The 15082-nt window shown below is 38.1% G+C and overlaps 1 protein-coding gene across 4 annotated transcripts in view; it reads right to left on the minus strand.

Annotated features, from left to right (window-relative positions):
• KLHL2 (kelch like family member 2) overlaps positions 1–15082 on the minus strand; it is a 123493-nt gene that overhangs the window by 59342 nt on the left and 49069 nt on the right. For 3 of the 4 annotated variants that reach the window (XM_043566081.1, XM_043566062.1, XM_043566073.1), the window contains exon 4: positions 8723–8844. The exons of the other annotated variant lie outside the window; for it this stretch is intronic. In XM_043566081.1, the coding sequence (XP_043422016.1) occupies positions 8723–8844 (122 nt within the window). The remainder of the gene's footprint in view (positions 1–8722; positions 8845–15082) is intronic. 4 annotated transcript variants of the gene reach the window in all.

The following is a 15082-nucleotide window of genomic DNA, read 5'->3' on the forward strand; positions in this document are numbered from 1 at the left end:
CCACAGCTTAATTATAGACTATGTATTTCTCAACCTTCTTTATCAAAGTGCCTTAAATCCTATTCATAACAGCCCAAAACTTTAATTTTTTTTAATGTTTATTTATTTTTGAGAGAGAAAGAGAGAGTGCGCACGCACGCGAGTGAGCAGGGTAGGGGCCCAGAGAGAGGGAGACACAGGATCCGAAGCAGGCTCCAGGCTCTGAGCTGTCAGCACAGAGCCCAATGTGGGGCTTGAACCCACAGACCACGAGATCATGACCTGAGCTGAAGTCAGACGCTCAACTGACTGAGCCACCCAGGCGCTCCAAGACAATCCAAAACGTTAAATACAGGTCCATTATCACCCCCCAAAACTGCAATAAACCCATACAATGGAACACTCAGTATTTATAAAAAGGAACTAACTACTGAAACTTGCAGCAACACAGATAAATCTCACAAATATTATGTTGTACCAAAGAAGTCAGCCTCAAAAGAATACATTCTGTGTGATTCTATTTATATAAAGTTCAATAACAGGCAAAACTTAGAAATCTTATCAATGGTTGCCTGGAGTCAGGGGTAAGAAATTTATTAGAAAGAAGCTTGAAATTACAAAGGTTCAATATCCTGATTTGGGTGTATGCATTTGCTAAAACTTAGCAAACTGAACAGTTAAGATGCATGATGTACGAACAATAGCCAACTAGGAAAAAAAAATGAGTGCTTTAAGCCCACACAAAGATTAACCAGAAGTCAGTGGAAGGCATTTATAAATTATGAAACAAAATTTTTAAATGGAAAATAATAATCCTCTCTGATAGAATCCCAAATAAGAAAATAAACAAAAACATATTATAATGTATTTACATGACCAAATCTCTATATTAGTATTTGTAAAGTTAATTTAAAACAATAGCTTTTGAATACATGTTAGTGATACAGCTACCTTCTATTTTCACAAAAAAATAAAGTTTTCATAAATTATATATCCTGGGAAAAGGCACATGTACACATGTACACCAGATGTTCAGAAGCATATTAATTCTAATGTGACATTGGAATTAAGACTTCGAGGTCCAAAAGGTAGTATTTTTTAAAGCTGTATGTCAATAATGCTAGGATTTACAAAACCTTTGGCTTATTTCAAACCAAATATGCCAGAACCACAGATAATTCAACCACTCTAGGCTCTCACCACCTAAAATGATTTGAAGAAAGGGACCCTGAACACTGGCAACAACCTGGCACAGATGTACTATGCTTGACGCAGGCTCTAAACCTAAACAACGTGATATAAAGGTCAAAGATCAAGAAAAAAATCCACCTAATAAGGACTTTGATATATATCTAACCTTTCTAACTTTTTTCCTCTGCTCAAATTAGAACACTGCTATAAGATGCTAGGTCATAAACAGGATGGAGTCATTTTTTGCTCATCAAGATAAATTCTTCCTATACACCCCATGAAGCTAATTAAAATATGACTCACAAGATGATTCAACCATGGACATCTTCAAAGATTATATATTTCAATAACATAAAACCACAAGTACCTTAATTATTAATGTTTCTGGAGTACGTAGCTTTTCTCTCAACAAATACTTAAAAAACATTTTAAGTTTGATGTCTATCTAGTTTTATAACATGTTCTTATGATAAAGCTTCTAGATTTTTCTCAAACTAGCTGAACTCCAATGGCTTCGTCTATACTAAATTTTAAATAATAAGCTTTCATTTATTCTATACTCTTAACTTGTACAGAGTAAAACATAATTTAAGTGGCATGACTGAAGAACAGATATTCTAGCTGGTCAAGCATTTTCATTAAAATTATGAGGATTACCAAGTTCAGACTTAAAATATAATAAAATACAATTAACATCAAAATTCAATTGTAAATAAATTTAAATTGTCCCGTAATTATTTTTTTAAGTTTATTTTATTTTGAGAGAAAGAGACAGAGAGAGAGAGAGCACACATACATGAGCAAGTTGAAGGCAGAGAGAAGGAAAAAGAAGTCCAAGCAGGCTCCACACTGTCAACCCAGAGCCCAAAAAGGGGTTGATCTCACGAACTGTGAGATCATGACCTGAGCAGAAATCAGGAGTCAGATGCTTAACCTACTGTGCCACCCAGGTGCCCCTACAGTAATTATTAATATAAAAGAAATTCACCACTTGGGGCCTCTGGATAATAATAAAGTAAAATTATCACTATTCTGGTAAAGTGATAAAATACTAGGTTAAGAGTTTTCTGGGTATTAGGATGTCAGACAAATTCATTTCAGTGATAGGATTTCCCATTGTTATCCCATAAACAACCACTAATCCTCAAAGTTTGATTCAATACATTTTTATGTTTGGGTTTTTTTGGGGGGTTTTTTTGTTTTGTTTTGTTTTTTACCTTTTAACATGTGTTTTCTAAGCACATCATTGCCAAACTCTTTTAGTCGCAAAGAACTTCCTTTCTATCTCATAAGAAAAAGAGAACATGGGTGGAAAAAACAATAAGGCTTCCATAAACTCTGCTAGGAAAAATATCACTTTTCTTTGAGCCACTGCATGTCAAACCAATAAAAAAGGGTGTTACAAATTATACTGCAATCACCCCAGAGTGCTGCCTCCACACTAACCAAATAAACAAGTCTTGTTGGGTGGAGAGAAATCTACAGCAAATTAAGATTTTTTTTTTTTTTTTGGTCACAAATATATTTCCTGATTCAGAATATAAAAAATGAGGGTAAGGTTACACGAGCCATTTTCTTTAACCCAATGATCCCAAACAATCTCAGTGGGTTCTTCTTCCTCGTGGTCTCAAGACTTTTTATTGCTGCCTCATTTCTTATTTCTGCTCAACATTTATAGAGCGCTTCAATATTTTTATAAGCTTTAACTGGTATATTTTATAGCATTTCTGTGAGATGTCAAAGTAGTATTAGCCTTATTTATAATAGCTGAAAAGCAGAAAGGTTAATGTTTTCCTCAAGGCCATTCCTGAAGTCAGTGGTTAAATTCAAGATTTGAACTCTGAATTCTCATACAATAATTAGCCAGAGTCCACTAGCACATGAAAGTTTTCTAGCAGGGAGCAAGTCTAAGGGGGTTGCATATTATTTTCTGAGTTATTCAGTAATAATTTGAATATGTAGTATTATATACTTAATTTTAATGATTTATTAAACTAAAAACATTTACAAAACTGCTCAATAGATGTTTTGTTCACCCTCAAGATAAGCATTCTACTGAACTGCTTTGGTACTTAGGCAACTTCTAATTGTGTGGCTAAGAATGGAAAGTGGTCATTCAATCAAGATAACTAAAAAGCAGATCTGGAATGTGACTATAATTAAGGTTAAAACATAACCAAGTATATAGTTACAGTCTCTGTCAGAAGAAATCATTTTTTTAATGTTTATTTTTGAGACACCAATAGAGACGGAGCGCCAAGCAGGAGAGGGACAGAGAAAGAAGACACAGTATCTGAAGCAGGCTCCAGGCTTGAGCTGACAGCACAGAACCCGATGCTCGGCTCGAACCCATGAGCCATGAGATCATGACCTGAGCCAAACTCTGACACTTAACAGACTGAGCCACCTAGACTCCCCATGATATTACATAATTTAAATAAACACAAATAATCCAATGAACTGTAAGTGTAAAAGGAGAGCTGTTTCTACGAAAACTAAGTTGACTGCTTTAGAATGACTTGATCAACATGTTACTGCAAAAAAAAAAAAAAAAGGTTTCTCAAATTATACATGGGGGAAGGAAAGAGAAATTGTGTAACTGAAAGATGACTTTGCACTGAGATTTCAAGTGTCTCAGCTCTTGCTGTACTTTTTTAAAAACTGTAAAATTAGAGTTGATCCATCATTATGATGTCATATGTGTAAAAACACATATGGCTCTCTAAGCAGCTGACCATACTAAGTTTTACAACAAAAGATTGCCATACGATTGTACAGTTGCATATTTTAGGTTAAAATAAACTATCTGGGGTATACATGTATCCTTGTTTGATGATTTCTCCACTTTAACAATATTTTGTTGATCAAGCAGTCAACCACATCAACAGGTCTCCTACTGTGAATGCCCCTCTCTGCGAGGTCTTTTTAGGACCGGCTGGTAAAACGCTACAAACAACATTCTGTCAGCACTTCTGGTCTGAAACAAACAAAAAAAACCTGCCCCACACCATCAGCAAAAGGGACACACTATGTCGAATTTTCTACTGTACTGAGATTGTGTAAAATACTTCGGTGTGTTTGTCGCCAAAAGCTAATTTTAAATGTCTCTTGAAAAACTCTCATTTAAATTCTGTTCCTTTTCTAAAAGGATTGGATTTTCTATTTCAAACAATTTCAATTCATGCAAAACATAGAAGTTTCCTGAACTGTTTAAAACCTATCCATTCACAATTATGAGATGCTTAAATTCTTCCTAATGGACAAAAGTTCTAATGCAGACAGAACTTGTAGATGAACACTCATAATATTAATTCAGGAATAAGAATTTACTTACATTGGCACTGCCTATTAACATCTGTACCTTTGTTTTTCACACTTACATCAAGTGAAAAAGATTCTTAGCTACTTTTAGCAAGCCAAAACAAATACCCAAAAGCTGAGAAGTCAAAATGTATATAAAACCACAAATTTGGGGCGCCTGGGTGGCGCAGTCGGTTAAGCGTCCGACTTCAGCCAGGTCACGATCTCGCGGTCTGTGAGTTCGAGCCCCGCGTCGGGCTCTGGGCTGATGGCTCAGAGCCTGGAGCCTGTTTCCGACTCTGTGTCTCCCTCTCTCTCTGCCCCTCCCCCGTTCATGCTCTGTCTCTCTCTGTCCCAAAAATAAATAAACGTTGAAAAAAAAAACAAAAAAAAACAAAAAAAAAAACAAAAAAAAAACAAAAAAAAAAACCCACAAATTTAGCAATGAAGTAAATGCTTTTAAAAATTCAAGTTGCTTTAGAAGTCTCCAAAAATGCTGATCAACACATAGAATGAGGAAGAGTTAAAAGGTACTTTTATTTATAAACTCTCTAAGCAACTATTAGTTCATGACAACTTAACAGTTACTGTATGATAATGAACTAATTACTTAACCTTCTTTAGCTTCCTTAATTGCAAAATGGAGTAAAACCTACCTAAAAAGGTGATGAATATCAAATGAGATTTATGGAAAATACCTAGCACATAGTTGAAAATAAACTCACGCGAAAGCCTTTCATTCATATAAATGTATATATTTATATATTTGTCATTTTATATTTTATTTTTATATCTAATATATATTTATTTTATATATATATATACATATTATTTTTTCCAAGTATTCCTAAGAGTGGGAGAGTGAGGGAGGGAGAAAGACAAAGTACATGAATTCTCTAAAAGTATATGCGTATATGCAAAACTCTGTGTATAAATGGTTATATGTACTTTACTTGGGAAAAGGTCCATAGTTTTTCATCAGACTCTCAAAGGAATCCACGATAAGCCCCAAATTTAAAAGACTACTTTATAATAGCCCTTGGCTTTACTTTCTCTGTTCCCAGATGTATAGTTTATAAAATTTGACTGGAAACTCTAGACACAAGTTAAATCTAAATTACTCAATAGCAGCAACAAAAAAAATGTTCAATTAAAAGCATGATCATGGTAAGATATATATTCTTATACACAAATTCATTTGGCTCAAATTATTCCCCAACCTTGCCATAAATTAAAGCAAATATCTAGACTCAAAGCCAAAGTTAAAAAACCTAAACAAAAAAAACCCAATAGCAACAGCAAAAAGTCAGGGAAATCATAAACAGCCAAGAATTAAAGTCCTATTACTTATATAACACTAATGATTACACTGTTTTTGGAGTTAATGCTTCAAATTAATCCACTCCTCATTCTGACTCAAAGTTAACAACCTTTACTTCAAATAGCTGTTATATATTTTTTAAATTTGTGTAATAGGAGACTCACAGAAGGAACCCTAAACTAGGAATCAGGAGAACCAGGGTTATGGTCCTATTCTGTCACGAACTAAGACCGCTGGACCCCAACATTCTATGGCACTATGATTCTACATCAAAACATGCAATCCCAAAGTAAAAGGCTAAGATACCTGCTATCCTAAAACTGTACTTTATTATTACTAAAACAGAAACATGGTAAAAGAGAGGTAACCTGACAAGAGATTTGATTCTAGGTGTAATGAGAAAATATACCTACAACAACAAATTTTTGAATTACAGGAAGTTCTATCCCCACAGTCAGTTCTCTCAAAAGAGATAAGGTCAGGATGGGCGTCCAGCTGGCGCCACTTTAAACTTTAGCTTAACATTAATAAGAACACCAGATACCTCCACCCTAACACTCCTTTCCCTAAGGTGAACAGCACTTATAAGAAAGATCTAACAAAGTACAGACAGGCAAAAATACAAAAAGCAGTGGAGATAGCAGTTTGGTGTATCTTGATAGGTAAACTCTTACTTTGTATTTCACCGAAAAATTACGGAAAAGGCAACTTGAATCAATTTTATTTCCAAACTGCCTTTTCTAAAATAAGTATTTTTCGATGGACAAAAATAAGGCTTTGCACACTAAGGTACCCCTTCCCCTCAAAATAAAAACTACATGAATATTAAGCATTTAACAAGTCTGCCAAATACACCTCTTTGAATGTATTCCTGTAGGAGCTGAACACATATACAAAAGGCAAATCAGCATGGCAAGAGGTTTTCTGAAAGGCTGCGATGACTAATATTTCAGGACTGGAACGTGATAGTTATTAAAAGAAACACGAGAGGCGAGGCGTTCCCCCAGTTCCGCATAGGCCCATGTCTCCACTGCAAGAACTACTACAAACAGCATTCAGTGCTGAATTCACAGTCTATTGTCTCAGGCCTAAATCATCTTTTGCAAATTTCCCTCATGTCACATATTACGTGAATCAAAGAAACCAATCAGCAATTCATTTGTCGAAGGTCAGATATAGGGCACAATAAGGCCCATCCATGCACTCAAATGAATTTAAAAAGGGAGGAAAAAGAAAACCAAGATAACTTCTTGTTGAAAATGATGCCCTAGAATCCAGCAGACAGTAGAACTATACAGAAAAAATTAGATTGAGATCATATGATGGTAGTTACCTCCTGACATGTACCAAACACCTTTCTCCAGGTTAAAACAAAAGTTCACCTAGCAGGTGGTTCACACCTTTATACATGACTTGAATATCAACCAAGGTTTTTTCAAATGCCTTCCGTCATGAACTGGATTGCCAAGCAAAGGCAAATGAGGCCACCCATGAAAGACCACCAGAAGGCCTCACCACTGCCAGTATTTCAGATTTAATAAGAGCATTCTTAGCAAGTTCATGTCCAAAGATTTCAGTCTCCAAATTCAAATATTTTGCATCCTATTTCGACTAATTACAAAAGCGTTAAAAGACTGAGCTCAGACTTTCCTATTCGAGTAAGTAGAATTTACAGACCACTTCTTAAGAAATAGTCCTAATTTGGGGCGCCTGGGTGGCTCAGTCGGTTAGGCATCCAACTTTGGCTCAGGTCATGATCTCACGGTTCGTGAGTTCAAGCCCCACATCGGGCTCTGTGCTGACAGCTCGGAGCCTGGAGCCTGCTTCGGATTCTGTGTCTCCCTCTCTCTGTTCCTCCCCCGCTTGCACTGACTGTCTTCTCTCTCTCTCTCTCTCTCTCTCTCTCTCTCTCAAAAATAAATAAAGATTAAAAAAAAAGAAAAGAAATAGTCCTCTTTTTTGTTGTCCTCAAGACACACTTTACCTGTTGGAAGGAGTGTAAATAAATATAAACTTTCAGATGGCAGTTTGGCATGCCTATCAAAAATTAAAACATGCATGTACCTTTTGATCCACCAATTACATTTGAGAAGTCTATTATATGACATTTTGGATGTAAATATAAAAATGTTCATTCAATGCAGTATTTTTATAAAGGTAGGAAAATCATATATGCTGATTAACATATGGGATGCCATTCAAAAGAACGGGTTAGACCCACATGTATTGATGTGTAAAGAACTTCAAGAAACTTTGTACAGTGAGAAAAGCAAGTTTCAGAAAAACTGTGCATGTGTGTGAATGCATGTATATATAAAACTGCACAAAAAATGGTCTGAAAGAATTCACACCAAGCAGGTAACAGAAGCTACCCTCTGGGAAGGAGAGTGGATCAATGTGTGTGGGCTGGGGTGGGCGGAAAAGGAAGGGCAGTTTAAAATTGGGACCTTCACTTTCTGTGCTTTATGCACCTGTATTATTCACTTACATCATAGATTACAAAACATTTATTCTTTACAGAAAGCGAGAAAATGCAATGTCAAATTTTAGCTAAGCTCTAGAATCACTTATATGCTGCAACAGGAAAAGAAGTAAAGACCGCTGATAGTCAAAAACATCCCTGTAGATTTGAACCTCAAGGGAACAGAGAAATGTAGGCAGCATCAGTCAGTAGTTACAAACGAATATGACAGCATTTTCACAAACAAGCATCACTCAGAGAACTAAAAGATTACAACTTTAAGATTATAAAGGACACTGAAATCAGAAACATTACTCAAAAGATATAATCATTCCAAATGTCTCCTGGAAATTCAGTTTTAACAATGAATTCTATTACTTTGGTACAAAAAGTATACTGTGAGTATGCTCTTTTGACTTAAAAATCTGGCATATACAAAGAGCTAAATGGTACGGGGTGTTTATTCTTACCTGTACATTTTCTTCTGTAACCTGAATTTCTGCAGTGTAAACATAATCAATTAGCATCCTCAGGGTCCAGCCATCTACCTCTTTTATTCGAACTCTCTTTGCTCGGCTCTCACTCATCTCACCTAAAACACAAAAGAGTGAGAGTAACGCTACAGCAAGACACTCTGTGAAAATACCAATGCCAAGACAGATTCATCCATTTTCTTGCCACTCATTGTATTTTGGAGGCAACACAATCCGCCGCTTCTTGCAGACCTGCAACATTTCATCACCTCCCCTGAAAGCTTACCTGAGCAAACCATAATATGTACTTTCATTACCCACTTACACCTGAAAATCACATCACCACACTGAATGTGCCACGTGTCCAACTATAATACCTGTGACATTGTAAGTTCAGTATCTGATGCTTTCCATGGTTTTTCTGGTCCGTGCTTTTTTTTTTTTTTTTTTTTTTTTTGTAAGAGAGAGAGAGAGAGAGAGGAGAGAGGAGCAGAGGGGCAGAGGGGCAGAAGGAGAGAAAGAATCCCAAGCAGGCTCTGCTGACACAGGGCTCAATCCCATGACCCCAGGATCATGACCTGAACCAAAATCAAGAGGCAGAAGTTCAACAGACTGAGGCACCCAGGTGCCTCTGATCCATGCTTCTGAGCATCTTGTTTTCTTTTTGGATTTCCACTCATGACTAGAAGAGTCACAATGTTACCCCTTTTGGCTAACAGCAACCAGTACTTGCTAAAAAGGACTCACTGGCCTAGCAGCATTCATTCAACAAGCACAGCAGTGCTGGTCATGGGCATGAGTGGCCTGGACACAGAGGCTCTGCCCTGGGGGATGATACAACCTTCATGCAGGAAACAAGTAGAACACACATTACAGAAGATGCTGAGGGAAGACAAGACAAAAGAGGGATCATAAAAAGGTTAGTCAATGGCAAGGGCTTGTTATAAGGATCTTCTAGCCCAAGTTCTCATCCGGTTTGTCATCTACAGTAACTTTGCCCACAAATGGTAAGTCATTTCCATACCAACATTTATTACTAAAGCCAGACATTCTTCTACGTCACTGCCTGCTAGAAAGTGCTATACAAGCTCTCTCTTTTACTCACTGAACTAATTAAGCATTCAAGGATCATAAATAAGATCCTCTCTTGTGGAAAGAAACAGGAAAGCAGAAAAGAGAAGGGAATGTAGGGAGAGAAAGCAGCAGGTTTGAGCACACATGTGTGGACAAGAGAAAATGACACAAGACATAGGGAAACACAAACTTTCGAATGGAGGGGAAAGAAAACTTCAATCAAAAATGACAAGGGCAGAAAAAAAAATGACAGAGGCAGTTTAAAAATTATGATGAGTGCTATAAAACACCTTAAAGAAAAGGTTTGGTTCTAGAATTCACAAGGCTTCAAAGATCAAAGAAGCATGAAAACGATGCTGCCACCCCTCACCTTCACCTTAATCCAGCATCTCCTGTTAGAAAAACAACATAATTAAGCCTCAGGATTTCTTGAAAGTTCATTTCTTTTTTAGACACAGTACACTGTCAGCGACCATAAGCTATCAGAAAAGCCTGTGGGAATCAATAATTACACCAAATTCCTTCGTAAACACAAACGCTGGGAGGAAAGAAATAATAATGATGTACATTTAACTGCGTGCTTCCCTGGAGATTATTTCTGACAAGATCTCAGAAAGAAGCTGTTTTCCTAAGAGCTAAAATATCTCAAAACTATCCTGCCACTTCCCAGGGGAGGAAACATCCATCTGTATTATAAGGGAAGGGAGCTGGTTAATGAGAAAGAGGTGTATATGCCTATACAGCAGAAGACAGGGATTGGGTTACGAGTCTGCTGCCTAAGCACATTTTTCCCTCTTAAAAAAAGGGAGGAAGAAAGAAGGGCTGAGAAATACAGAAATATAATTCTTCATCTGCATATAAGGCACGTTCCTCTATCCTACTCTCTGGATCTTGTAGACAGATGGGATTTGTATTATCTGGAAGTTCTTTGGTGCCAAAAGTAAAGACACTTGGGTAATTCTCACTTGGACTTTAGACAAAAGCCACACCTAATTCATCTATAAGGCTCAAGCGATGCAAAAAACCCCACAGGGCCTGGGGCCACACGAATATAAAACCATGCACTTAGTTCTCAAGGATTGAATTCACCTCTTAGGACTTAGGCATGACTTAGCTTAGAAACAAACACGTCTGACTTTAATTTATATATATATGACTGCCAAGCAATTTTTAATATCATCATTTCTAAAGTATTACTAGAAGACATACTTTGCTAATTCATACATTCCAAGGATCATTTTTAATATGAATTCTTTCCCCAGAAAACTGCATCTGCTTCCAACAAATTCAATCTCTATCATACGCTGCTTTAGAAATGTTTTAATCTTTGTTTCATGTTAACCTGTGAAAGAGTATCAAAACAAATAGCTTGTCACAGATTGCATTAATAGCTTAAGAATTCCAGTAAATACTGAGAATTAATACTAAAGACATACTAAAGACAGTTGTAAAAGCTTTAGATTTAAAGTAAAAGTAGACTTAGATCTAATTCTAGTTTTTATATACCACCTGAGTTATTGCTCTTTGCTGTTTATAGAGAAAACCTTTAAGTAGTATGGTTTGTGACATTTACTTTTGACAAGGCATTAAAAAAACATATCTAATGTAGTCAGGTGTCCAACTCTTGATTTTAGCTCAGGTCATGGTCTTGTGGTTTGTGGGATTGAACCCTGTGTAGGACTTCATGCTAACAGTGCAGAGTCTACTTGGGATTCTCTCTCCCTCTCTCACTGCCCCTCCCTCTCTCCCTCTCTAAAAATAAATGAATAAACATTTAAAAATTAAAGAAATAGGGGTGCCTGGGTGGCTCAGTTGGTTAAACATCCGACTTTGACTCAGGTCATGATCTCACAGCTCATGGGTTCAAGCCCTGTGTCAGGCTCTGGGCTGACAGCTCAGAGCCTGGATCCTGCTTTGGATTCCTTGTTTCCAGCTCTCTCTGTCCCTCCCCACTCATGCTCTGTCTCTCTCTCATAAATAAATAAACATTTAAAAAGTTTTTTAATAAAATAGAATAATTAAAAAATATCCAATGATACTGTACAGAGTTTACCTGGTATCGTTTTTAACTTCACAGAGTCTCTCTCCAAATTAGAGTGTTATGCTTCTGTATTTCGATCATGTAGACCTCTGAAGCTCTATGTGGATATCCACACAGACATCATCACTAAAATTCTGAGAGTCACTTTTGACTCTCCCTTCTTCCTTACCCACCCATGCCATCATTCACTAAAACCTGCAGAATTAAGCTCAGGGAGATCTCAAATGAAATACACCCCCCCTCATCCCTTCAACCACTATGTCACCAGGGTCCCTGCTAACACCACCACAGCAACTTCCTAATTGTTTCCCAACCCCCAGGAGGACTCCACAGATCTAACCATGGCACTCAAAAGCCATGAGCTGCTCTTAGTCCAGGTGTGTGAGCCCCTTCCACATCCCATCCCTGCTTAGCTATCAAGCTTCCTCTCTCCCTCTCCCACTTCTAGCCTTAAAATGTATCAGGAAGGAACTTCCCATAGTTCGCATACAGCGAACAATATCCTGCTTTAATGCCTTTGTTGAGTTTTCTCTTTCTCTCCCCATGCTTCCATTTACCAGGCTAATCTCCATTCTTCAAGATTCAGCTGGACCCTCTGCAAATAGGCTTACCTGTTAATGAGCCAAGGCTGGGTTAGGCTCCCAACCTGGGTACACTTGGGTACCTACTGCAAATGCACTCTGTTATACTATACCTAGCTCTCCCCACCTAGATCTTGAACTCCCTGAGAGTGAGATGTCTTTCTCATCTTGTCTCTGTATCCCACAATGACTGACCTATTGTAGATACCCAATAAATTCTGGTTGGATAAATGAATGACTAAAAAAATAAAAACTAAAGTGTAACAATTTAAAATGTAGGATCTTTACTCAACATAATTAACATGTGAATTAATCTCAAGCATGGGTATTCTAGCTATGAAGGATTTCAGTCAATATTCATTGAATATCCACTATACATCCCAGGCCAAGCTAAGCCCTTCACTAGTGAACACTGCACCATCTCTACTTTTTTTCTTTTAATTTTTTTATTGTTTATTTATTTTTGAAAGAGAGATGGAGCTTGAGTGGGGGAGGGGCAGAGAGAGGGGCAGAGAGAGAGACACAGAATCTGAAGCAGGCTCCAGGTTTTGAGCTGTCAGCACAGAACCCAATGCAGGCTTGAACCCATGGACTGCCGAGATCATGACATGAGCTGTAGTGGGATGCTTAATCTGCTGAGCCACCCACATGCCCCTCATCTCTACTTTCTTTGAGAAAAAAATGAAGTCCTCCAAATTGTAAACGTTTATGGACATATCTCTGAATAGGAACATTTCCATCTCAAGGACCTTTAATTAAGACTCCAAAAATCCAGCACAAACTGGTAACTTTATTTATCCATTCTAAAGTTCTAAAAAGTGAATAGGTTGAGACGGCAAACCCTAAGATCTGTTTCAATACAAAAATCCTATGATTCCAACTTCAGTTACTGTTCAGCATATAAAAATATTTGGGAAAAAAAACATAAAAACAAAGAATCTTTACTGTGCTGAAACCTTAAGAAGTGAATGGCAAATTTATAGCTACATTTAATCATGTATTTGCCATTAGTCCTGGGTTACAAAGAAGCTACTGACACACAGGTATTTTCATTCTGGCAACCTGTCCTGGATGCCCCTGTCAGTCATTCTCTATGATGGTCATGGTGCATAACTCCCCAATTCTACCAATAATAAGAGGCAAATATGGTAACTGCATTCCCCTGCCAGTTTTGGTCTAGTTTGAGTGACTTCTGGGAAAGTTCTACTAGACCTTAAAGGGGAGAAAAAAAGAAAAAGCAATCCCTCTCCTTCCTTGAGATGTTGGGTTCACTCTGATAGGCATCTTGCATTCATGAGGGGTAGCAACCTTGGTATAAAATTTTTACTGAGGCTAGCAAACAGAGAGACAGAAGAAAGCAGACCCTTCGTGAAATCTTTCAGCTGCAGATCTGACCATGCCTGGTGTCCAGCCTACTTTCCAGTTATGAGAGAAGAGATTTCCTTACTATTTAAACCAGTTTAAGTACAGTTTCTGTTATGTGCAGACTAAAGCATCCTAACTTAGGCTCTTAATACACAAGACCCTATTTAATTCTCTTCACAACAGTCAATAATATCAGAAATTATCTTTTCTTTGCATTTACTCTGTCTAGCCTTTCTTCCTCTTCCAATGACAATCGTGAGAACAGGGACCTGTCTTATTCATTTCTAACGTCCCCAAACCTAGGATAATGCCTAGCACATAGAAGATGCTGAACAAATATTCCTTGATGAACGAAAGCATGAATCTTAGACAAATATAACCATACATACAACTTTTTAAAACTCTCACTTCTTGGGGAGAGAAAAGCCATGGAGGGTAGGGAGCTGTTTTTGCAGAGAGAGGACAGACAAAGGGGGAGAGGGAGGACAGAGAAAGGGGAAGAGTACAGGAAAAACACTTCCCCTATAGTAGCTGGAGAGAAAGAGTGAAAAATGCTCATGGGGAAATGAACAAGAAATCTGTTCTCCAAAACTATTGATGGGAAAAAAGGCGAGGGTTTCAATACCACCAGGATTCTATAAACCGTGAAATGCAGAGTCTCAAGTTTCAGAGCTCAGTGCCTGGCAGTGCTCTAGTGAGGAAGCAGGACTAATCCCCAGGAGCAGGCAACAGGATGTGAAGGGTCCATGTGCCACATAGGAAGCAGTGGTTCCCCTGTTTGGAGAGCATTTGGTAGAGATCATACAGCCTCCCCACAGGCAAAGGTCCCAGCAGACCCTGGAGAGCAGCCGTGTTTGCTGACAAACATACTGGGACAAAGACACCAGAGTGTGGTGAAACCAAGTGCCGGCTGTGTGTTGTGATTTGCCAAAATCTCTGAACCTCTGCCGCTGCACGATCACACAAACCTTTTCAGAGGCAAGCCAGCACTTGGCCATTGCTCACCGAGACCCTCCCTCAGGGAGTCAGGACAGGACTAAGCCACAGGGGTCTCTGAAGTGTGAGGTTTTGAAACACAACCCAATCTGAGATAAAACTCTGGAGGGAGGTGCCGCCTGGCAGGCTGACAGTTTGGACATGGACAGAAGCTTGACACAAAGGAGGGGTGCTTGATTGCGGGTAGGCGAGAGCGCAAAGTTCCTGTGACAGAGACTAGGGAGCTGGGTGAGGCCATTTCCACCTCTCCCGCACACCCATAAACTCACCACACTGATCCACCCCAGTAAGCTAAGCAGT

The sequence above is a fragment of the Prionailurus bengalensis genome, chromosome B1, assembly GCF_016509475.1.
Source record: "Prionailurus bengalensis isolate Pbe53 chromosome B1, Fcat_Pben_1.1_paternal_pri, whole genome shotgun sequence".
Taxonomy (NCBI): Eukaryota; Metazoa; Chordata; class Mammalia; order Carnivora; family Felidae; genus Prionailurus; species Prionailurus bengalensis.